Source organism: Fundulus heteroclitus, chromosome 6 (genome assembly GCF_011125445.2).
Source record: "Fundulus heteroclitus isolate FHET01 chromosome 6, MU-UCD_Fhet_4.1, whole genome shotgun sequence".
Classification (NCBI taxonomy): domain Eukaryota; kingdom Metazoa; phylum Chordata; class Actinopteri; order Cyprinodontiformes; family Fundulidae; genus Fundulus; species Fundulus heteroclitus.
The window spans coordinates 21,695,718-21,720,365 of NC_046366.1; the positions used below are offsets into that span (position 1 = coordinate 21,695,718).

The 24,648-nt window shown below is 41.5% G+C and overlaps 1 protein-coding gene across 2 annotated transcripts in view; it reads left to right on the plus strand.

Moving 5' to 3' along the window:
• Positions 1-296: 296 nt before the first annotated feature.
• Positions 297-24,648, plus strand: part of cables1 (Cdk5 and Abl enzyme substrate 1) — a 32,671-nt gene continuing 8,319 nt past the window's right edge. Inside the window, exons 1-4 of one of the 2 annotated variants that reach the window (XM_012855489.3) lie at positions 297-991; positions 15,371-15,442; positions 15,526-15,618; positions 17,572-17,649. In XM_012855489.3, the coding sequence (XP_012710943.2) occupies positions 408-991; positions 15,371-15,442; positions 15,526-15,618; positions 17,572-17,649 (827 nt within the window). In that variant the 5' untranslated portion in view covers positions 297-407. The remainder of the gene's footprint in view (positions 992-15,370; positions 15,443-15,525; positions 15,619-17,571; positions 17,650-24,648) is intronic. The other variant, XM_012855497.3, reaches the window with a different exon arrangement.

Here is a 24,648-nt window from a genome sequence, read left to right on the forward strand (position 1 = left end):
CGCCCATTGAACACCCTGCAAACATCTGTACCCTGTGACCATTAGGCAAGCAGAAAGCGCATGTTGCATCATGCTGGGGTGAAATCTAAAAGTTTGATCCCCTTTGTGTTGGAGATCTGTTGTTTATATGAATGATGCTAAATGGTAAAAGAGGCAGACAAATGGTATTTGCGTAGCGTGGAGATAAACAGCGAGGCCTCAGCGTTCAGTAAAAGGTAAAAAAAAAAGACATGTATTGCTCAACGCTCATTGGTCCAGATTTCCCCTGTGCTGCCACAATACTGCGCACACGTGACCTCCCTGTTTTCACCCAGTTAAACGCATGCACTTAAAAGACAGGCTCCTCCATTCACCCACACAAGCACGATCGGAGCAAAATCCGACGCTCTGATCGCCGGCAGCGGACCATGGCGGCCGCCACGAGCAGCAACACGGCCGCGCTTCAGCAGATGAAGCACGCCAGCATTGAGCATACGCGGAAACGCATAGACCCGAGGAGGAGGCAAGCGGCGCTGTCCTTTCTCAGCAACATTTCTCTAGACGGCCGACCCGTGCAGGACGATGCGGACAGCCAGAGCCAGGAGGAGAACTCGCTGGAAGCACGGACTAGACAGAGCCTGGTTTCTCTGGAGCGCTCCGGGACGCACGGCGCGGCTGGCACCGCCGAGGCTGCAGCCGCCGCCGCCGCCGCCGCCGCCGCCGCTGCTGCGACCTCCGCCACCCAGGCGCTCGCTTTAGCAAACCAGGCTCGCCTCGCCAGCAGCTGGGGCAGCGGCGGGACGGGTGCCGCCGCTGCTGCCCCGGCGGCTGCGGACTCGGAGGGGGACGCGTTCTTGCCCTCCACGTTCAACGTGCCATTCTCCGCGGTCCCCGTCGCGACCAGAGGGAGGCTGCAGACCTACACTCAGGGAATCCTCCCTGCCGCCTACTCCAGGCAGTTCTCCCCGAGCTTCAGCCTGGATGGGGGGCAGATAGAGCCGCAGAGGTCAAGGTAAATGTAAACAGTGGCTCCACTTCGCCGTGTGGTGTTTGGAGAGACGCGTTCCGGCGCGTCTGGGGGGGAGATCCCTGGCGTTTGTCTGCAGGTTCTGCACGGTCTGCACGGTCATAAATGTGGGATCGGTTTAAGCGACGGGTGTTTCAACCCCTGCCTCTGCATAAATGCATTGTCCTGTTGCATGCGTCCCAGGAGTGGCTCAAGGTTGCATGGGGCCCAAAGAGAATTTTAAAATAGTGGTCCCTCTAACAGTTAAAATAATCGCCACAGCATCACCATTGAATGTTATATTTTCAACACAATCCTCTTGTTGTTACTGTGACTTGTAATTATTTTTAATTTTTTTTGTGCAACACCCTTTTCTTCCACTCGGCTTTCAAGTAAATTCAACCGTGACAACTGTAGTCCTCTTATGTAATATTCAAATTTACCACCCTGTGGTGTTTGGTGATATACACTGTAACATGTCTGGTAATATCTCAGTCAAATGATTATCTGGCGTACGACACACAATCATGCATCTGCAAGAGGGTGTTCCCAAGGTTGCATTGTGCCCAAAGCAGAATTTCATTCAGGATTCCCTCAGGCTGCAGCGTTGCCAAGACCTATTTTGAGTTCTTTATACCTGACTGTAAGTACAGATGGTTATGTTGGCAGCAATTTTTTTTAACATTTTGCACTTATTTCATCATGAAAATGTGACTTGGTGTTCATTATGAATGCATTTTGTTGTGATTTGGCCGCTACTTTGGCCAGGTCTCTCTTGTAAAAGAGATTCTGAATCTCAGTGGGACTTCCTGGTTAAATAAAGGTTAAAAAATTCTAAACTATTCTCAAAACAAATAGTTTCATCCCTTATACCACAAAAAGCAACACAAAACATTTAATGAGACTAAGATCATGTGTGTAGGTTGTGTGTGTGTGTGTGTGTGTGTGTGTGTGTGTGTGTGTGTGTGTGTGTGTGTGTGTGGGCTCCTGAAGAACTGACTCCAGCAGCAGTCCAAGCTTTGTGACTCTCCCCCAACTCTTGAATCGGCTTTGCTTCACAATCCCCTCAGGGCTGCTATTATCCCTGTTGCTTCTGCACTTTTCTACCCATTTTTCCTTAGATTGAACTTTCCATTACTCGAAAAACGACAATGTGTGAACAGCCAGCTTCTAATCTATAGCAATGACCTTTTGTGGCTTACTCCGCAGGTGGAGGGTATCAGTGACCAGTTGCTAAACAGTTGTCATACCAGCAGTCTTTTCCATGATTGTTTAGACCAAAAGAATACATTTTTTGTAATAATAATCCTTCTATCTTTGCTCTACTATAATCTATTCTTCCACTGTGCAGTGGTTTAGGACATTTGTGTTACAATGTCATAGAATCCTGGTGAAAAGTTAGTTTTGTATCAGGGTCTGTGGGGTCAGATTATTACATTTTCTGATCATTTTAAGCAACTAGTGTTTCCAAACTACACGACACTAAAGCGCATATGCTATGAGTCACCTTGCATGGTTTCCAGGGCCGGCCCACGGTTGCATGGGGCCCAAAGGGCAATTTCATTTGGGGGTCCCATTGGCGTATGATAATCAACAAGTTTGCAGCTGACCTTTGTGCTGCTGTTACTTGGTTTGTGATTTTTGCGACTGCTGCGCTGTACACTAAAATCTGCTTTTAATTTACTTTTGCAGTAGCAAGAATTCCTCTTAATGATATTAAGATCGTATAATGTTTTCTTTCTTAAAGTTTTTTGCTTCTTTTTTTTTTTTTGGCTTATTGTTGAAGTTTTGTTTTGACAAAACCGTTTTAGATTCACGTGACGGCAAGTAGGATTTATTTCTTTAAATCTACCAAATAGGTGTAGTTATGACAAAATTCCACTAGTTTGATTTGTTTGCACGGACTTATTTATGTCGCTTTGATTCCATTAAAGATTGGAAATGCTATTTTTCTTCATCCTAATTACAAAAAAAAAAAAAAAAACGTTTTTGCTAACATAACTTATTAAAGTTAAGCTAAGGAATCCACCAGCTACCACATCTTTGGGCGTTTACCTAAATCCAAGTATGACAAACTGGGATCATTCCACGTTGGGATTAAGGGAATAGATTTCATCTGTGTGTATGGAGGTAATTTATTAACCTCTGAAAAGTTGTAAAATCATTCTAATTAGCTAATTTATGCAAATAAAATGTCATCAAGCATTTAAAAGACTAAGTTATATAATGAATGTTCTACTTTTTGATGGTTACAGTAAATTTCAGTTAATTGGCTCATTAGTCATCTTTTTAAACTCGAAAATCACATTTGTTACTGTACAATGATTATTATTATTTTATCACCATTTGAAAAATAACTACAGAAAACATTCTGCTTGGAAACAAAAAGGCTTTTTGATCCTGTCCTTTTTTTTATTATATATATACAATCAAATAATCACCAAAAGTGAGAATACGGTTGTATTCAATCTGTAAAGGAAGTTGGACAGACATATGTCACCTTAATTCAAAGCTTTTAAGCTGTTTGGGGTGTCCCGTTCTGCATTATCCACATTAACATGCAGGATGGACTCCCTTGAACAACGACAGGGCGTCATTGGTGCCATTGACAGCCTGACTCACTGAGAAATGTTTGGTCACATACATTGAAAGGCATAGTTCTGAAACCGACGGCATCAGGCTTAAAGGGGACATATCAAGGCTGAGTTATGCTCGCCCGTTGGGAATGTCGCTCAGGTCTGTGCAGATTGAGCTCGAGCTCATAGAAGCACTAAAGACATTTATACTTAATGTGGATGCAGGTGCAGTATTCTCCAAAAACACAGGGGCGCAGCCTTACTTTTTGTAGGTGGTTGTTGTAGACCTGATGTACTTTGCAAGAAACAGAAGTTAAAAATCCTTGTTTGTCTCCACAAACTTGGCCAATAAAGTCGTCCCTGAAAGCAGGCCGGTAATATGTGTGAGACGACCTCGTGCCGCTAAAGGCTCACAGGGCCTGCGCACGGGGTCAGGGACGCTGCGGTTGCATCACTTCTGGTGCGCGCACCTTCGCACCCTGTTCAATGTGTCGTGTATAAACCTAGCTTCATGCTTTCCAGTTCTTCCTTTTCACATTGAAGTCATTCAGTCGTGGTGTATATAAGATGGAACTGCAATGCTTTGGTCTGCATTCTTCGTCCATTTACCTCCACGGTCACCCTTTTTACCTTTTTATTCTGGGGTTTGTCCAAGAGCAACTCGTTTTGACGTGGTCTCTTTAAATGCAAACAAGGCACTTCACACTCCGCCCACAATCCAGGTTGCAGAGCATTTCGTTCCTCCTCGTTCGGCCATTTTTGTAGTATGCTGGGTGACTGTGTGATGAATTTTGTAGGTTCATACACCCAACAACAGAATATTTTTTCTTCTTATCCACTTGTAGCTTCGGCATCCTTGAGCTTGGAACACAAAATTCCAGCAAAAAATAAAAAATGGCAGATTCATGAAATTGGTAAACTGGAAGTCCGTAACCTTGTTTAGCAGCTCTGCAGCAAATAAGGTGACTTAATTATTCAAAAAAACTGAACGGATTAAACAATATGACCTAAACAGAATGTAAGGATATCTATGCAGCACCTGGACAGACTACGCTGAACCTTTCTGCGTTCCTAGAGACTCCAGAGTGCACAATAAAATGTATTTAAAGGCCAAAAAAGGAGATTTTGCACGATATGTCACCTTTTTATTTGTTTTTCACAATCAGTGATGAGCCATGCCGGCAGAACTCTACACCAAGGATTTTCTCCACCTCTCGGTGCATTTCAGACCGAACCGAGCTCTCAGAGGTTAGTTAATCTTGAAGACAAGATTTCCAAACAGTCTGAGCGGCATGGTGCAGTAAGGAGTGTCCAGACATCTATATTGGAGAAACTTAACAGCCTCTCCACAGACGCATGGCTCTGCAAACAAGAGCCGTCTCCCCAGGACAATACTCAGTTGAAGTGTGTCAAAATGTTCAAATAGAGATTGTTTGAGAGAGGAATGAAGGAAGCCGTTCACGTCAAACGAGAAAAAAAACAGAGGAGGAGGTGTCACATTGCGGCTTTTTGTTTAATAAGGATACTTGATAAACAACATGGTTTTGTTGGACCAAAACTTTAACAATGTCCCCGTCTATGTCGCTCACAGAATCAGAAACAAAAACACAACACAAAACAAAAAAGGTATGTTTCTGATACAAGGGGGAAGTCTCAAAACTGCGAAATACAATAGCAAACAGAAGGACGAGCCAGTCGGTAGCTTGGATAGCAATCAAGACAGAAACACAGATATTTTCATAGTATTGCTGGTGTATTTCCCGACTCTTTTAAATCTTAAATACAAAATTAAATACAGTAAACAGAAACCATTAGTGTGAATTTCAATGTCGGATGATTCTTGGTAAGTTTGACTTCAAATATAAAGTTTTTGAGACCCGATTCTGCGCCCCCTCTTTGGACTTTTGGAAGTTTAGTTTTTTTCTAGTTCCTAGTAAGAAATAGAACCAGGAACGGCCCCTGAAGTCTCAATCACAGCTAGGAAAGTCTGAGAGTGACGAAGAGTTGGGCATCTTATGAATCTGCCATCCATGTAAAGCATAGTGAAAGTTGTAGGTAGAAACCTTTTGTTTGTACTGCCTTATAGTATGTTGCAATCTCTTATTTTTGAAAGATGGCTTGAATGCATAAGATGCTGAGAAATGTATTATAATCTTATAATACATAATCTAAAAATAGCAGGTCTCTCTGAATTTCAGACTTGCTGTAAACTGAGGTGTGGTGTCATTATAAGACATTACCTCTGCATTCTCAGACAAATAAAAAAAAATATAACTCTGCAAGAAGTAGATTGCCCTTGGGGGCCCCCTGCTGTCCACTCCGATATAGTTTTTTGTTTTTTTTCATTGTACTTCATGGGTTTAAAGTCAGATTTGTGCAACCGCCTTACAATATCTCCTGCCTGATCAACCCAAAGAACAACAACCACAAGGAATTTCAAGCACTCTCGTTGTTTAATTTCCTGCTCTTTCACATGAATGAACAAACATTATGATCGGTTTCCGTTTAGGTTTGGTACGGTCAGCTGCTTTGAAAAGTTACGAGGCAACCCAGTTGGCTTGGACACAACAATACCCAGCAGGAGGAGAGTTCAGCTGCGCTCCATGCGGGTGGTATCATGGCCATGACTCACCAAGCTCCGCGGGGAATCGTCTGGTTTCAGTTTTGTTTTGCTCCCTTTTGCATCTTTTTCAGTGTTTTATATGTACATGTGTGATTTTTTATTAATGGAAATGTCTTTTTAAATCTTAGCACACAGTTGTTGTTTTTTTTGCTCCGTGTGACGTAAACATCCTGTAACTCTACACCCTTGTCCAACTCCACGTGCAGCGGGGGCTAGCCTTTTCACGCGTCTCTCTCTCGTTTGCACCCTTTTGTCTCCTTCATGTTTGTGTTGGAGCCACAAGGGAAGACTGAGGGTTGAGGGAGGGACTCAACTGACCACAGAAGCAAGACAGATGTCAGTCCTCTAATGACTCTCTCAGCCTTTTTTCAGACCCTTTCTGCCTCAGTTTTTTTCCATTACGACCCCCCCCCCCCCCAAATTGCTAAATCCTCTCCACCCTCTGTTGTCTCTGCCACACTTCTTCAGGAAGCTCCTGGTTCACAGTGAAGCCTTGAGTAAACTGGTACTTCCCCCTTTTTTTTGCAGAGTGGTTGTTACACAAACTAAAATGTGCATAAAACACTAAATTCTTATAAGTTCTGCCGTTATGCTGACTCAGAAGTTGCAGCAATTAAGGACACAAATATAAGAGCTTGCAGTCTTTTCGTTTTCACCATGTTTGTGCACAGAAAGCTGACAAAGTCTAGAGCAACTTTTTTCCACATATTGCTTTCATGCGTTTTTGGCATTTTATGCAAATAAGGATTCTATGTCAGACTTTGATGTGGACTCAGAATATAACTTAGGTACCACAGTGCATGAATACATTTTTCATAAAAGAGTGCCAGGTACTGGCATTTATCACCCGTCTATTGACTGTTTTGAGGGCTTCTGCTGATGATTCCTCCTTCATGCATGATGGAGAAGGAATGCATGCAATTCATTAAGACGAATGAAGAAAGTGTGAAAATTTACATCACACGGTGCCTATCCCCTGCTGCCATTTGGCATGAGGAAGGCTACATCCTGGACAGGTCGCCAGTCCATCACAGAACAAGACCCGCACTTTAGAGCAATTTGGATCAACCAATTAACTTAAGTCATGTTTTTGGACTCTGGGAGAGAGAATCCACCTATCCACAGGGATAACATGCAAACTCCAGGCCAGGATTCAAACCCAAAACCTCTAGTGGCGAGGCATCCGTGCTACCAACCATAACCATGCAGCCCCCTGAACATCTCAATGCCTTCCTAAAACATTTTGTGCTGCATTTAATCTCAAATGTGACCAAACATGTCACTGATATAGAGCGCCTGAATGCATGTTGCTAGACTAGACCAGCTATTTCAAGACGTTCATTACGATGCGGATACGGCATACAGCGATATTGCGTCGCTGATAAAGTTGCTATACTTTTTTTCTATTTATAAGAAACGTTTGGGATGTAACAGCAAACAGGCTTAAATCGGAGGCAATCAGACTGTAGCTCAGTTCTTTCTGAAAACGTTTTGACACCTATCCAGGAGTTTGGCAATTCTGGTGGCTCACACTTGAGTTTGGGATGTAGTTTTATAGGGGAAAAAATACTGAGCATTTTAAATGGGTCTAACTCAGAGTGTTATAAATACTATAAATAATAAACAGTGGTGCAATGGGTAGCGCTGTTGCCATGCAGAGAGAAGGTCCTGGGTCTTTCTGCATGGAGCTTGCATGTTCTCCCTGTGCATGCGTGGGTTCTCTCCGGGTACTCCAGGCTTCCTCCCACAGTCCAAAAATATTGACAGTTAGGTTAATTGTTCTCTCTAAATTCTCCTTAGGTGTGAGAATGGTTGTTTGTCTCTGTGTTGCCCTGCGATAGACTGGCGACCTGTCCAGGGTGAACCCCGCCTCTCGCCTATTGACAGCTGGAGATAGACACCAGCACACATCACGACCCCACAAGGGATAGACGTGTCAGCTAATGGATGGATGAATGGATATAACTCTAAACAGTGACTTGTATGTTGCCTTTATTGAGCAAAAGTCCAACAACTTCTGCTGCTCTGTTAATAAGTGCAGCGTGAAGTTGCCGAACCCCGTGTCCCTGTTTTGAAGGACATCCACATCAAATTAACTGGAAAGCCAAGAAATGAGTAACCTGCATGTATCGGCTGGACCACGTTCCACTGGTGTGCGCGGACAGACGAGCGCTCTCCGCACAGTGCCGCGTTTGTTTTTTTTCCTCCCGAGGACAGCTGGTGGAAACATGACGAGAGGTCCCTGGCCGGGAGAGGCAGGATGCCCGTGCTTTCTGAGAAGCAGCCTGGCTCTGGTCTCTGTGTTTTCTGCTCTCCGCTTCCTCTCTCGGGGGAATCGGAGACACACTCTCCCTTCAGAGCTTTTGGCCTCGAGTCCTGCTCCCATTCAGGAAGTCGCAGGGGCTCTGATGTGTCTCCAGCATGTAATCTCCGAGAGGCACGGGCCTTTGTCAGAGACCCCAGAATCTAATGTGGAAATCGGATGAATAATTTTAGCTTCTCTGCACTTTTCAGGACGTATTCATCATAAAGCAGTACACCGAGAGCTATTAGCGCTAAATATAGCACACCATTCCCCATCTGGCCGCTGTATGCTGGAGTTGAAGAGCAATTTTCGCTTCTTTTTCTGCTCAATCACAGTCGGACAAAAGCTCCTCGCATCCCGTTTTAGTCTTGTTCACACCAACTAGGCAGGAATCCAGAAACATAATGTGTACTTTTTCAGTGATTTTAACTAACTGGCTGGGAACAAGGGAGCAAGAGCCAACATAATGGTCCTCTCATGTTTTGTGTGATTAGGTCACATACTTTTGGTTATGAGGTCGATTGTTGCGTGGTGAGGTCATGGTTGGCATAATCCCAGGGTTATATAAGAAGGCTTCGTTTCCCTTCAGAGAGCCTTGCAATGTCTGAGCTGTCAACATATGGTCAGAAAGGCCCTCAGGAGCTAAATATGAGGCAGTGGAACGACATACTGCGTGTGTGCAACTATAAACCTTCTTTTTAATGGGAGATATATTGTAATTGTGCAAATATTTTCTTCAAAAACAGAAACTACATAGAAAGTTAGTGGCCATTCCGCTGTTTATAACATGTAGGATGTATTCTATGACATAAAGTTTAGTCATTTCAGAAATGGTTAACTTGATCTAAAAAAAAGTATTTTTTCTATCATAATTAATTAAAGAATCCATCAATTCATTCAGACGTGCTGCTGTGTTCAGACTCCTGACACTCGAGCATCAAAGCCTAAAGGTCTGTGTACCTTAAACTCTCATGGAGCCAACTATGTTGAAGTATTTGTCATAGGCCTGTACCTCCATTGACAAAAAAGGATTTCACTATAGTTTGTTTTCAATTTTCTTTCCTGCTGATATGTAGAAAGTCATTTTTTTATTTATTTTTTTTTTTTTTTAAATGCATTATTACCATTTCAGAAATTATCTTTAAATAATAACCCTTTGTAGTGGTTACAATTAGAAAATATTTTATCTACCTTTCTGATTAATACAATGAATGTCAGTCGACTCATAAAAGCCCAAAAGACAATGTAGTCTTGAAGCAAAGACATTTTGCTTGCATTATTTTAAGATGTTTCAGTAAAATTGTAACTATTTTCATGCCTTAGCTCGTTTCTAATATCAAACCCTTTATTCTTCTCTTTTTTCTGCTAATCTGAGCTCATCCCTTCATCCTAAAGCAATCGCACTGCATTTTAACTGGAAATTAACTTTTTTTTTTCCTTGTTCCCACATTATGACTTGCTACGCCTCCCAATGAAAACCCTAATAGCTTCAGTTTTGGATGTTATAAGACCTAAGGAAGTTTCCTTATCGTCTTTTCTGCCCAATTATTTTTTTTTCTCTAAGTCTGCTGATGCATCCCATTCGTTCCGGTCCTTATGAGGCCCAGAGAAGTTCAACTTCCCCGACTTTCTCTTTTTTTTTTTCTTTTTCCTTTTTTCTGACATCCAATAATCAGCCTCCCCTCCTTTGGGAGAACGTTTTATGTGCGAATAAATCCAGAGCTTTACATTTACTTTTACTCCATTGCAGAATGGAAGACTGTGTCCTGTGGCGAGCTGCCAACAGGTTGTACGTGTGAGACCTCCTAATCTCCGCTTCCAAACAGCCCTCTCTAGCTTTATAGCTTTACGCACCACAACACCGGGCCGGATTGGAAATCCCTTTTATGAACATTTTAGTACAAGAGAATTTTATTGCATTCATAGCAGAAGTGGACTTAAAGTTGCATGATCAGGAATCACGCTTGAACAGATTCACTTTAGACAACAATAGCAGGGATTGTTTGGAAGAGAGGAGAGGTTGCAAGCCATCTCTGAGGCTTGCTTCTCGGACCAGTTAATGTCTAACTGAAGGGTTAGACTCTGATTGTTCTGACCCTTGCTCCTAGAGTTGTGTCGAGAACGAATGAGTCGCCAGGCGGTTGTTTTTTGTCTCAGGGATTCTGTGCTGGCCAGCAAAACATCTCTCGCATTTAGGAACAGCAGCTGCTCATCCACAGACGTCGGATCAAAGTCCGAATATGAAAGCCGGAGTTGCGTCAAAGCAAACAGGAAGGATCACGATCGGCTCGCTAGTGGATAACTTTTCAAAGTTTTCGATTTACAGAGGTTTGCGTTGGAAACGGACGAAATGTCTCACAGAGAAGAGAATAACTTGTTTGGGTCCTTATGCAGATTTGTTTTCTGGCCCTAATAGTCAGTGACGGGTCTACACCAAATTTGCCAGGGGGGCCCCGAGTGGGGCCAGTGTTGTTTTTCCATGGTGGCACAGAACAAAAGATTGGGGGGGGATCTAAACAAGTCAATATTTCATTGTTTAATATATTAAGTGAGCCAAAGGGCCAATTGTGGCTCTGGAACTGCAGGTTGCAGACCCCTGATCGTATCTCAATATAAAACAGCTTAATTTTAAAATTATTGTTAGACTAAAACTGTAAAGGTAAAAAATACAATTGGTCACTTGGACCAATCACTTATCATATCTTTGTCATCATATATCATCGTAAGAAACTTATTTAAAATTATGTCTTTGGTACAGGGGCCATAACAGGGGCCAGGACCAGCTCTACAGGGGCACTGGCCCCCGTTGGCCCCCATCTAGAACCACCCCTGCTGAGTCCGTGTATATAAAATCCATTAAAATAAACTGTTTCATTTAGAGTAGATGGTCTGCTGTCCTACTTAACTCACAGACCACTTAGATTTGCAATTCAGTTTATTTGTAGAACGCCAAGGCTCAACAAAGGTCATTTTAAGGCACTTTACAAACTCAAACAGGTCAGTTTCATTTCTGATTCTACAGAAGTACACAATAAATCAAATTTTATACATATATAGTCCCACCATATAGACCTATTAGATACAATCACACGTTCCAATCTGATCTAAATCAGATTATCATCGCAGTCGGTTTATAAACCGAGCCACAGTCGTTGATTTTGCAAGAATCCCTCCTTCTGAGGAAGTTTTAACAGGAAGAAACCTCAAACCAGGAAAGGCTGGGCCAGTAGGTTGATGGGAGGAAAAATAGAGAGGGGACATGTAGTAAATCGCAGCCACACTTGACATTATGAGCATTGCCGTGTTCGATTTTCTTGGCAGCAACAAATATTTTCTTTCTATAGCACTACCTAGTATTCCCAACAATATACTTGCAAAGGACTCAGAGGTAAATGTGAAACTACTTGTTGAAGTAAACAATGAGAGCTCTTCCCAAAATTATAGTCATACCCCTGGCAGATCTAAAGTCTTGTTTTGTTTTTTTATTTTACCGACGTGGTTCTTCAGACTGGAAGTAATATTAACAAATAGACTGGCCCAGAAACATACAGTAAGAAGGGTTTACTGTAATGCCAATAAATAATTTGTACTGGATATTAAAAACACTATGAATACATTTTTAACATGCCGCTTCTGTTTAAAACGGAAATAAAAAAAGGAAGTTGTTTCTTTATGGATGCTATTTTTTACAAGTGTGGGAATAATTTAGCAAATTACTTTAACTGATCTTCAACATTTTTTTCCCAACTTTAAGGAAATTATTGTTTACAAGCCAATCAGCCTCATGTTAGCTTGACCTGACCATGACCTCTTATGTGGGAAGTCCTCCAATCTTTATTTATCGCTGCAACACTGAGAACAACAAACTAATGTAATAAAAAAGTGGCTCGTTGCGCATGCAACAGATAAAGGATTCCCTAAGAAGACATTTTTTTTCAATGAATCACAAATTAGTGCATGCTGCGGCAGGAATCAATATGAAAGAGATTCAAACACCAAACCAGCAATGCTGCAGTCCTTAGATATTAGAAGCTGTGTAGCAATCAGGAAAATGTCGCTGTTTAGTTAGAGCTACATTTTAAAATACCAAGCTAAGGATATTTTGAATGACTCCTGTGGCTTTCTGCAAGATTAGGCACTTCCATAATTGAAGTGACGCACTAAAAGAAAGCATTCCCAATGGGAAAAGCTGCAGCTATGGATCCTTATCTTGCCTGTCCACCTCTAGAGGGGGCGGGGGGTGGGGGGGGGGCTCACTGAAGGAGGATGATTAAAGACGCCATAAATCACGTGATCACTCTCCTTCAACCCTGGGGCAGAGGTCAGGCTAGGCCCTCTTTTATTATAAAGCCATAGGAAAGACCCAGCTGATGTCTTTCCAAACCATTCCAGCTATTTAGACCTAAGTTTATTGCTGCAATCTTTTTATTATTCAGAGACTGATGTTCTTTGTTTGGGTTTATAACTGTCAGGTTTACGATAAGCAGCATAATCTGTCCTCTCATCGTAATCCTCGTGTAAACCATCAATTCATCAACTCGTCTTCTCAAGTGTCTCGCTGTTACTCAGGATGTGTTTGTGTACCTCTGGAGATCGTCAAGCACATTTATTAGACATGTTTTTAAAAATTCCTGCTCCGCTATTTCACATCTAGTTTGAAGAGGGACGAGTCAGGCTAGGGTCCATCCTGTTTTTCCAACCGTAGGGTGAAGAAAAATGTTATGTTGGTGATTCTTTCTACCATTAGTTTCTCACTATTAAAATATTAAAAAAAATTTTTTGTGCAGGGGTTGTTGAAAAACTTTGTGGGTCAGACTAAATAGTTCCACGGTATCGTTGCTGTGGCACTAATCGTGCAATTATAAGCTAATTTTGGAACAGCTCTGGGAGACTCAGCTTTCACATGTGGCTTTATTTTCTGAAACTGGCAGCTGATCACATAGTAAAAGCGTTGCTCCAGCAGAACTGAGTCAAGCAGCTAAAGTGTGAAATAAAGGCCATCTGTGACCAATTGCGTAACACAAAGGGCTCGCGGAGCCAGCTCGTTATCCTCTTAGCAGCTCTGATCCTGGGAAATACTACGGGCTCTTCACAAGATCAGGGAAATCGCTGACCACATAATCGTACAGTGTTGTCCACAGATAGCAGAATCATCAATCATCATTCATATCACAGATATTTTACTTTTCAGAGGAGGGCTTTCACTCTGACATTCCTAACTATGACTGTTTAACAAGATCTGTTGAAACCGTCATAGAAAGCAATGGCTTAAAAGCAGTCGGCCTTTACCTGACGTTGACCATGAATCCATAACTCGTATATTAGTTAGAAATATTGCACAATTTCATATTGAACTTAAAATAGAGCAAATTCGATCAATATTCTAATTGTAACAATCCATATAGCTGTTTCTAGAATCTTTGGGGCTAATATTTGGTAATATTTGGTCCTGCTTAGAATTTATGTCAACAAAATGCTTCAGATCACAAAGAGTGATTATGGGAAAACAAGAAAACAAACCATGGGTTAATCATAATCAGTAGTATTATTTATTTCCCAAATGTTGTGCAGCCCTGGTTGGATACTAATAGTTATATAAAGTCAAAACGTTTGAGTGTTGTTAAAAAAGCTCATTTATTTTAGTGAGACACATTGTATAGATTAACTACACACAAATTGATGCTTTAAAGCCTTTTTGTGTCGATTATAATGACTTTGCAATCACAGTTAATGTATGTAGTTATGTATGTGGAGCACATTCTAATTTATTGAATATGTCTGAGTGTATTAAAAAGTCCTTGGGTTTCGATTTATGTTGGAAAAGCAAAGAGTTCTAAAGACTCGTACATCTTAGTTTGGGCTGCAGAATATCAGTAAAATATACAATAATGTCTGTAAATGTAAGGATAACCATGTGATGTGTGATAAATGAACAAATATTTGAACAGTATTAAGGCCTGCTCTGACTTCATGGCAGACTTAGTTGAGCTAGTCATGAGTTTTCAGTTGGATATCCAGATACTGAAAAAGAGGTAATCCCTTTAATCTCACACCAGCCCTGCATGGATAATTGGGTATAAATGATGGATGGATGAGTGGCTTTTCATCTCCACCACAAGGTTGTATTGAAAAAGGTTGTTTCTGGCTGACATCTGCTGTTTAGTTTAGACTTTAGCGTCTTTTCGCCTCTTTGCTTACTAAAGCCTTTTTATACTGAATTAAACAACAATTATCGGCCTATCATAGGCATATTGAGCCTGGACCCTTGACACTTGAATGATTAAGAGTAGTTTTTTTTGTGATGTGATAAATTTGCAATCCTGTTGTGCAGCTCTAATCTCAGCACAGGACTGTCACACTTGTCCAATATATGGATGATGAAATTCCCCAGCAGTTTGTTCTTCTCTGCTGCACCACTAAGGTTTTCAGGAATGTATAGAAACAAAAGTTCTCCTATTGCTCTGTAGGAATCAATATCATCCATATATTACTTGGATGATATGATATTACTGCAGAGACGCAGACTTTATTCATACTCCTGAGACAGTAGAACCCTGTGGCATTAACGAAGAATTAGATTTGTCATGTTCCCTTTAACGTTTGTTTGAAACTATTTGAATTTGGGTTACCTTCTGGAACTTTTTTTTTGGGTAATAGTCTTAAATAATAATCTAGTGTTCTATAATGCTCTGTTTGAAGTTTATAAAGCATTGCTGGACCTTCTATTTAATTTCCTTTGCAGCACTGATTGCGTCTTATTAGGAGGCCTTTTGCTGGAGCTGTTATGCAAATTAAAATCTAATCTGTCATTCCGGTCCTGTAGGCATTTTAAATTTCCATCCTCTGATTTTAAACCCGTCTTCTCCTGCCTGTTTTCACAGAAGGAGACTCATCTCTCAGCGCTCTTCGCTCGAAACTCTAGAAGACATTGAGGAAAATGCTCCTTTACGCAGGTACAATCAAAAATTCACTCGAGAAACGCGTTCCCCCTTCGTTTTTCCCTGTTCGGCTTTCATGTTTGTTTTGTGTTTTTCAGATGCCGGACCCTATCGGGCTCACCCCGACCAAAGAGCTTCAAGAAGATCCACTTCATAAAGAACATGCGGCAACACGACATGCACAATGGAAGGTATGAAGTCGAGCAGAGCCGTCCTTCAGTCTTTGCAGGTGCTCCCAGGAACGACGGCGGGCTGCAGCAGTCAGTGAAGCGCAGCGGGGTTGTTTCTCATGTTACAGCGAGCGGGTCCGGTCCATTCACTGCATGTCGCCCCGACTCTTAAACAAACAGCACCGGAAATCCAATCCGGGCGTTAAGTTATGTAAATCCAACTGACTTTTTTATTTTAGTCTTTATTTTCCTTTTGGATCACACATTCGGTCTCACTGCTGAATGCTGAATCACGTATTATTATTATCACGGTTTTCATAAGCATGTATGCACCACAGAAATCACTCACGTCGGACAAATTCTGCCTCAGGTGAGCTGATCTTCAGATCATCACTGAGTAGAGACTGTTTACTAGTGGGTAAATACTGGTCTCCCCCCCCCCCCCCCCTGCCAAATAGGAGTGATTTTATATGGTTTACATTTTTTTTAGAGTGTTATTGAGCCTTTGGCTTATATAAAGAGGATGGTTTTTCCAGAGCTCGTTAGAAAAGATGGTGACTTTGGTTACACTTTTAAAAGATGGACTCATTCTTGCTCTCTCACTCTTAGCATTGATTGGTGTGGGTTAAAGTCGCTGGCCTTTTGGCCCCGGTGCTGTTTATGGGCTCAGTTTATTTGCTAGCTTCACCTTCTTTCTAAAAGACGAAACGCTCGTGAAGTTTTTTCCCCCCCTTAAGGTCCGAGCTGTGCTGCTTACTAAAATAAACCAATAAAAATTTTTGTTTGACTTTAACGAGACAAATAGGATGTAAGGAAAATGCATCAACAACTACTGATTCTAGATCTATGTAAAAGTTTTTAAGCAGCTATCGAATTTTTAAATATTCGGCTACTATGAAGACAGAGTGCCTTGATTCTGCAGGTCAGGCGGTAATCGGGCCTGATTAACTTATTAACTCAGGTTGTATTTAATTTATTTGATGATCTGAAACATTAAATTGTGACAACAATAGCAACAACAGAGGAAAAGGGGCCAAAAACTTGGCATTGTGCGAATGGTTTAAAATTACTACCTAAGTCAAGGGATGAGCCCTCGTCGTCCACTTACGACAGGACGACTTTAAAAAATATTATTTGTGAAGTGCACTTTGAGCTAGTTTCTGATCAGGATGACACGCCACTGCAAACAGAACTCCGACGAAAGGTACTGGAAGAAGATTTTAGTCAGTTCAGTTCATTTATAAATGTCCTGACCTGAACCCGATTAAAACATCTGGGATCGGATTGAAACACCGCTAAAGTCAACCTAGAGTATGCATCTTCTTTTTTTTAATAACATTGTGAATGGGTTTTAAGAACACTGCATTCATGCTGATTATAAGCCATGTTTTAGGGTAGGAGTAGCCTGATCTATTCCTAAATAACATGTCTTGGAATCCCAGGTGTCTTTTTCAGGAATAGACAAAAAAACGACAAGGACAAAATGTCTTTGTGACTTTTTCTGTTATTTATTCCCACAGCGGCAGCCAATGTTTTCATTTTATGAATGAATGAATAACATGTTTTGTAGATGAACAACAGTTTTCTCTGAATATGATCAGCTCTGAGGTCTTGAGAGGAAACAAAAAATTAACAAAAGATCCAGTTTTCAGCAAACCATTTTTTTTGCACACAGCTCATCGAGCCCGAAGACTTATCGACCACTTTGAAACGACCAAATCTTCACCATTATTTCTCCTTAGAAATAAAACACTGAGCGCTGGTAGCGATGTGAGACGCTCGCATATACCTGTGGGAAAACTCTCGGGCAAAAAAAAAAAAAAAAAACACAGCCGCGGTCTCCCACTGAGGTTTTCCCAATCTTCTCTTTACTCTGACGTTTTTTTTTTTACCTGCAATCTCTCTCCAACTTAAACCTGTGGATCTTCACCAGATAGATGCTCATCAGCTTGTTCACCGTCTTCTTTTTCATAGGATAGTCCTTATCAGTGGCAGAAGATCCTTCTATAGTGTATTTTCTGTCCTGCCCTATCAAGATTGTAGCCAAGCAGGGTATGTATCAGACGGCATGCCGTACCTTTTATGACTCCGCCCCTCCCTGTGCTCCCTTCGCTCGCTCTCTCTCCCTTCTCATCCTTCTCCTCTGTCGATACAAACTCCCTTCAAAGCTTGGTTTTTGTCCTATTCATTTTTTTACATTAACGGTGTAATAAATAAACATCGGGCTGAAAACGGCTTTAAGGGCTTAATTGTGTGCATACGTGTAAGTGTAAGTATAAGTAGACTAGATAGCTTTCCCGCTTGTTGCTTCTGTTGCTTTTTGTCATAATGGTTCTGGTGGCTTGTGGGCATTCATCCTTTTATTACCCCCCCCCCCCCCTCCCCAAAACATCATTTTTGTCCATAGCTGGCTTTGCTGTCTATCCCGCTTTACCATCCCTGGGGTAATTGCTCCTCTTAGACGTAGCCTTTTTAACCCTGAAATAATAACACAGCATTTTCTAGTTAGTTTAATTCCCAGCCATGCTTTTTTGTTTTTGTTTTTTATTCTCTACCAGTTTTGCAGCTCTCAGCCGTATACAGGAGCTAATCTCTGGCTTACACATATGCCGTAGACGGCACCCCATTCCTGTTGTTAAAATCCAATGAATGGTCGTTCCACCTGCTCTGCACCGAGATGAGCTGAGTTACAGGACTGGTTCTGACCCCGCTGCGGGAACAACGGGTGTTTTTGGAGGAAGCGGAAGGGGAAACGGGGCGGGCAAACACCGGAGAACACAAAGCAGAGAAAGAAAAGCTCCACGTCGAGGTTTCGTGCGGAGCATAACAGGCCCAGAGCATTTGTGGAATTTCCTAAGCCAACCAATCAGCGCAGGGTCAAAGGTTAATAAGCCCCTAAATACGCTCGCAGTATTACTGCTTACTGAAGCACATTGGCAGTTTTTAGCTAGACTTTTGCTGCTTGTTTTGTCAAGTGCTCAACAGAATCGAATCAGAAGGCTCAGCCAAAGATGCTGATTGAGATTTAACCCTTGCCCTTCTTTTCTGAACATTTAATAGCTTCAATTTGCTGGAAGAAAATGAATCAAACTGAAGATCTGCATGTCCTCCACACTTTTTGTATTTACGTTCTCACCATAAATATGGTGATTTTTATTCACTGTTTCCGTTCAAAGTTGCATCTATATAGCACAGAAAAGCTCTGCTGGACTCTTCTGGAAATTTGTGCACCAAGTTTAGGCGTTCTCCAAATGTCTGCTTAGAAACAAAGTCATTTTGCTTGTGTGGGACAAGAGTCATGCTGATTGGACCCGTTTATTTCTCTCTGGAATCAATATAAAAAGAATTAACCGACCTTTGCTTTTAAGGATGTGCAAAATGACTGGGGTCACAGGTATTACCCCAGCAATTCCTATGAATTAATGGCATCTGATGCATTTTTATCAGTTAATCGCAAAAAAAACGTTTGATAAATTAACGTGTGTATTTGTTTTAATTAGTAATCAAGGTATCTGTCCAGATGTCTTAGCCACTCCTCAGAATGGGGAAAGACAAGACATTTTGTCTTTGAAGTCAGGCAGATGCGTGTTAATCGTCACAATTTTGGATCTGGCAACAATGCCATAATAATACTTGATTAATCGTGCCTTTGTTTTTAGCTGATTGGGCCCTTAATTTAAACTTGCTTCTGCTTCTAATTCTTAGGTTGTTGTATTTCTTTTCATTAACCATGTTGTTATTTTATTTAATCAGCGTACCTTTAAATAATGTTGTTTATTTAGAGTAGCAGGCAGAATTTCATAGACTACACTCTAAAGCTGATCTGATATAATTAACAATAATATTGGAGGATGTTACAATCATAAGTTCTCCTATTTTATAATAAACATTTTGTCTTCAAACATTTCAAAGCCGACAATACCGTTGTCTGTCATAAAATTACGTGGAAAAGGCAACAAAAATTTACTTGTGACACTCTTCAAAAAAAGTTAATAAACAAAAATCATTTTCAATTATTGCCCCTTCATATCGCTTCTTTAGTTTAGACGTGAGCAGCCAACCAGAATCATGCCGTCTAAGAGGTTTTAAAGTTGTGGTTACAAACCCACTAAAATCTACGGTTCTTGTGGTTTAAAGTGTTTTTAGTGAGGTGACAGAGAAAGTGCCTATAAGAAGCAGAGTTTTCCATGGCTTTAAACACAAAGGGACACAGCACTGCCCCTCCCCCACATGTTGCTGCACACTGCTGACCAGCTGGCTGAAAGAGGCTACTGCGCTTTTCTCCGTGTACAAGAATAGTTAAATAAAAATTTTAGTTGAAAATGTTAACACTCTAAGAACTACTTTGTTTCGTTTTATTTAAGTAGCCGTTGGATTACAAGCTATGCGATCATGTTATTAATTTTTATTTTAGGTTTTTCTGTCAACACTATGACATGTGGTGTTTTCACTACATGTTGCAGTCAAACTCAGTAAACTGTTTTCTATCTAAGGCAGGAGAGTCCAACCTGTGGCTCTGGCCCCTCCACTGTGGCTCTTACGAAACCAAATGAGAAGCATTTTTTAATTATAAAGGCTTTATTCTTTTTATTTTTGTTTTAAGTGGCCTACCTATCTTTTTTCATTTTCCATTTTTAAAGAAGGGGCAAGAGTTATTTTTCCCTTTTTTGTAGATGATTTGTTTCATGATTTGTTTTTTTGTGCCATTTTACTTGGGACATATTTATAAAATACAACTTTTTTGCTGCTCTTGAAGCGATTGGCGAATCATATGAAACGTACCTGACCACCTGAGATCAAGAAAATAATGACCAAATTAACATCTTTAGGTTTAAAGTTGAACTTAGGCGATCCAAACATTAATGAATTGGAGCCCAGGTATTCTGCATCGTGTTTTCGTGCCTTTGTTGTACCACCATCTGCTTTGAATGTTCTCTTACATTAAACAAAGTGGTCATTAGGTTGTGCTGCTGGAGGTGGGGTGTGGTGAAAAGTGAAACATGAAACTTGAGACTTAATGGTGAGAATATCTGATGTTACAGGGGTTGATGAGATTAAAGTGGGTCAAATGTGACGTAGTTGGTGGAAGTAGACCATAGTGTCGGGGGATATTATTACACTACAGCTGTATCATAAAGAGTTTGTTACAGCTGGAAAGTGTTTATTAAAAGATGGAGATTTATTTTTTTAACTTTTATTTTAGAAGTGTTAGAAATGCTCTGACCTGATAGGCACGTAGACTAAAACACTAACATACAGGTGAAATAAAGCCATAGATTTATGCATGTCACTAACACCTGCAGCTCTTTTAATTTCCTGCTTCATCCTCAGGATAACAAAGCAGAACCTTTTTTTTATTTTCCTTCATTTACTTAAAAACATTTTGCTCTCTTCTATTTTCCTCCACCTTTTTTTTTTTTCCATTGAATTTTCGGTGCTATGTTAAAGATGCCTTGCTGGACTGGGATCTCCTCTCCTGCGATGCGTCAACGCTGTGCGCTGCCCTGCTTGTCTGCCTGATAACAGTGTTTTTGTTACAACAGATTATGCAAAACAAAAGGATTTATCTGTATGCGTGTGGATACAGAGTTGAACGGAAAGCAGGACGGACCCAGGGACAGTAAGGGGAAAGAAGACAAACAGGGCGGTTTTAGGACGTCACCTTGACTGTCATTCTACAGTTTAACTTCACATTATTACAGTTTAACTTAACATTATTTGGCTTTAGACCTAGGCCAGTGTGAGATTTTCATGGTATGAGGAAAAATACAGATATATAATTTGTCACATTTATAATATTATCTCTAACATTTGTATCTTTAAACAATATAGAAGAAACAAAGGCCTAAATTTAATAGTAGTTTTCATATAAGACTGCAAAATAGTAGAAAGTCATACAACGCCAATATTATTGATAAATCCAGTTATGATGGAATTACTTGTCAACATTTCGGTATTTTACGTGTGTGTTTCCATGAACTTTAGCGTCCTTAACTCTGGGCCAGGTGTGAAACACCATCCAATGGGCTGAATATCACATTGGGACTTAAAGATTGAATCCATTACACCTAGAATTAATTAGTTACCAATAAATGCATTCAAAAACATATTTTTATTATGATTTAAACGGTAAATGGCTTGTACAGCGCTTTTATCAAGTCCCACGACCCCAAAGAGCTTTACACTACAGTCAGTCATTCATCCATTCACACCTCTGACCACTGCCATCAGGCAATTCAGGTGAAGTGTCGCACAACGCCTGAGACTATCAGAGTGGGGGATTGAACCGGCAACCTGAAAATTGTCAGACGAACGTCCCAACTGATATTAATTATGACGTGTTCACAGTGATCCGGTTTGTAAAGACTAAAAGAAGTACGCTTAGACCCCAAATTATTCATACCCAGATTTAGATTTAAAATTGCTTACATTCAGTAAAGAATTTTGTCTTCTGGTTGGCTAGAAATAAGGCAGGCATCTGATGAAAAATAATGAAACGATGTAAAAAGAGTAGCGATTAAAAAAAAAATCAATTTTGTTTGAAAGAAATGCCATATAGAAAATCATTTGATGTTCCTAAATGGGAAATCCTTTGTGGGCATTACAGCCATTCTCTTGTTATTTGTTCTACTTTTTTGATTATTTATCTTTTATGATGAGCTCCAAGTCTTTGGTATTGCAAGGCCTCCTTACCATCACCCTAATGTTTAGCTCACTCCATAGATTCTCAGATACAAGTCAGGGGCCTCTAACAAGGCTGCTCCAAAATGTTAATATTACATTTTAAACGGTGTACCTGTAAAAGGCAGGATGCTCTTCACCTCTTGAGTTTTCAGAACCCAGACAGATTTGGCTGTATAGAATTATTTATTTTTTATATATATTTTTTCTTTAAGTGAGGGGAATTTTTAATAAACTTGATTTCAACCAGCTGACAGACTGTGCACAGCAAACGGTGAGGAGGACGCTGTGTCACTCTGTTTCATACAAAGAAAACTCTCATTACTCTTTGCCTTTTTTTATAAAGTTGTTTCTAAAAGCCATGGAACGATAAATAGATGAGTTTTAGTAAAAAAAAAAAAATCACCTTTTACACTTTGTCACATATTGAACCTGTCAGGATTCTCTGTGTTGGCTGCTAACTCTACTCCGCAGGTGTGCCTAGTTGGCCGAGGAGGCGTGGTCCACACCTGCAGCTCGTTGCAGGCGGCTTCCTCTGGCTTCTTAAGCAGAGCACTGGCAGATGGAAGACGCCGGAGCCTTAACCAGTCGTGATTTTGGTGCTTGGATGCACTCACCTGTCTTGACGCCTCGTCCGAAGAAACAGACCAGCAGACCTGTCGGCTCAGATTTTGCTCTGGCGCTCCCCTCATACTTCCTGGAAATTACCCAGCGAGGGCTGAGATCCCCTTTCCCGGGTTCTGTTGGTTCTGTGCTCACTCTGGTCAATCCATCTGTCAACCGCTGCCGATGAGGTCATCTCGGATTCCTCACCAGCTACATCTGCCGCCCTCAGCCACTAGCCACCTATCTCCATCAGAGTAGTCACATAGAGTTCTCCTGACGCTACTTCTTCCCGGTTAGGTCCGCCCTGCCTAATGTCTCTCCAGCCTTGACGTTCTGACCCAGCCGTGTACCAGTAGTCCGTCCATAAACCTGCTTATTTTTCCTTTAATAAAAGAACTTAAAACTGTGTTTTGCCTCCCGTTCGTATCTGCATGTGGGCTCGTCATCTGAAAACCATGACAGAAGAAGGCTCCGGCCACCAAAGTCCAGCGGATACGTTCGGGCGGCAGTTAGCCGCACATCAAGAACAGATGCAGACGTTAGGTTTTGCTGTGAATTCCACTCAGGAACAACTTCAGAGGTTAGCCGCGCAGGTTAGCCTACTAGTGGACACAGTTACTTCCGCGAAGACGTCACTTGTCACTCAAGGTCTCGCAACCCCGCCTTCTGACGCTCCGAGCATGGAGAATCAGGCTTGGACTCCACCACTTGAGGGCGCGTCACCTTCTCCGGAGAAATTCTCCGGTAACGACGGAAGTTGCGGAGGTTTTCTTTTCCAGTGCAACCTGGTGTTCAACCGTTCACCCCAGACTTTCGCCTCTGATGAGGTAAGGATTTCTTACGTTTTACGCCTGTTAACGGGTAGGGCTCTTAGGTGGGCTGAGGCTAGATTCCCTGATTGTCAGTCATTTGGGACAACTTTTCAGGATTTCATTACTGAATTTAAGACAATTTTTGCACCGGAGTTGGATTCGGCACAACAGTCTCGACATCTCCTCACCTTGAAACAGCGCGGTCGTCGAGTTTCGGATTTTTCTGTGGAGTTTCGTACATTTGCTGCGGTTGCAGGTTGGCAGCCGAGACCGTTAAAGGCAGCTTTCTTTCAGGCTCTAGACGAGTCATTAAAGGACGAATTAGCTCGGGTAGAGGAACCAGAGGACTTTGAGGAGTTTGTCGCGCTAGCTATTCGCTTGGACTCTCGGTTACGCAGCCGAAGTCGGGTTAGGTCCAACCTTGCCTTGCAACCATCCACCTCCACAGCTTCTTTTCCTATCAGGAGGGAACCCCGTTCCTTTACACCTCCTCCCGAACCCATGCAGTTGGGGCAGGTGGGTCTCTCCAAGAAGGAACGTCAGCAGCGATTCTCAGAGAACTTATGTCTTTATTGTGGAGGTGATGGTCATTTCCTCAGAGATTGTCCTGTTCGGCCAAAAGATCGAGTCCGCCGCTCTTAACGGGGGGATCGGTGGACAAGTTTGGATCTATTCCCCGGGAGACTGTTAAGGTTTCATCTGGTTCTCGTTGTTGTCTACCTCTTACTTTAATATTTGACCAGGAGAGTTTTGATGTTTCGGCGCTAGTAGATTCAGGTTCTGATTTTAATCTTATTGATCAAGCGGTTGTGGACCAGCTTCGTGTACCTGTGGATCATTTACCCGAACCACTCCAGGTCTCATCATTGGATGGGCAAAATTTGACCCTTATTACTCATCGCACACGACCTTTGGAGGTGATAGTTTCCGGCAACCATCGAGAACAACTTTC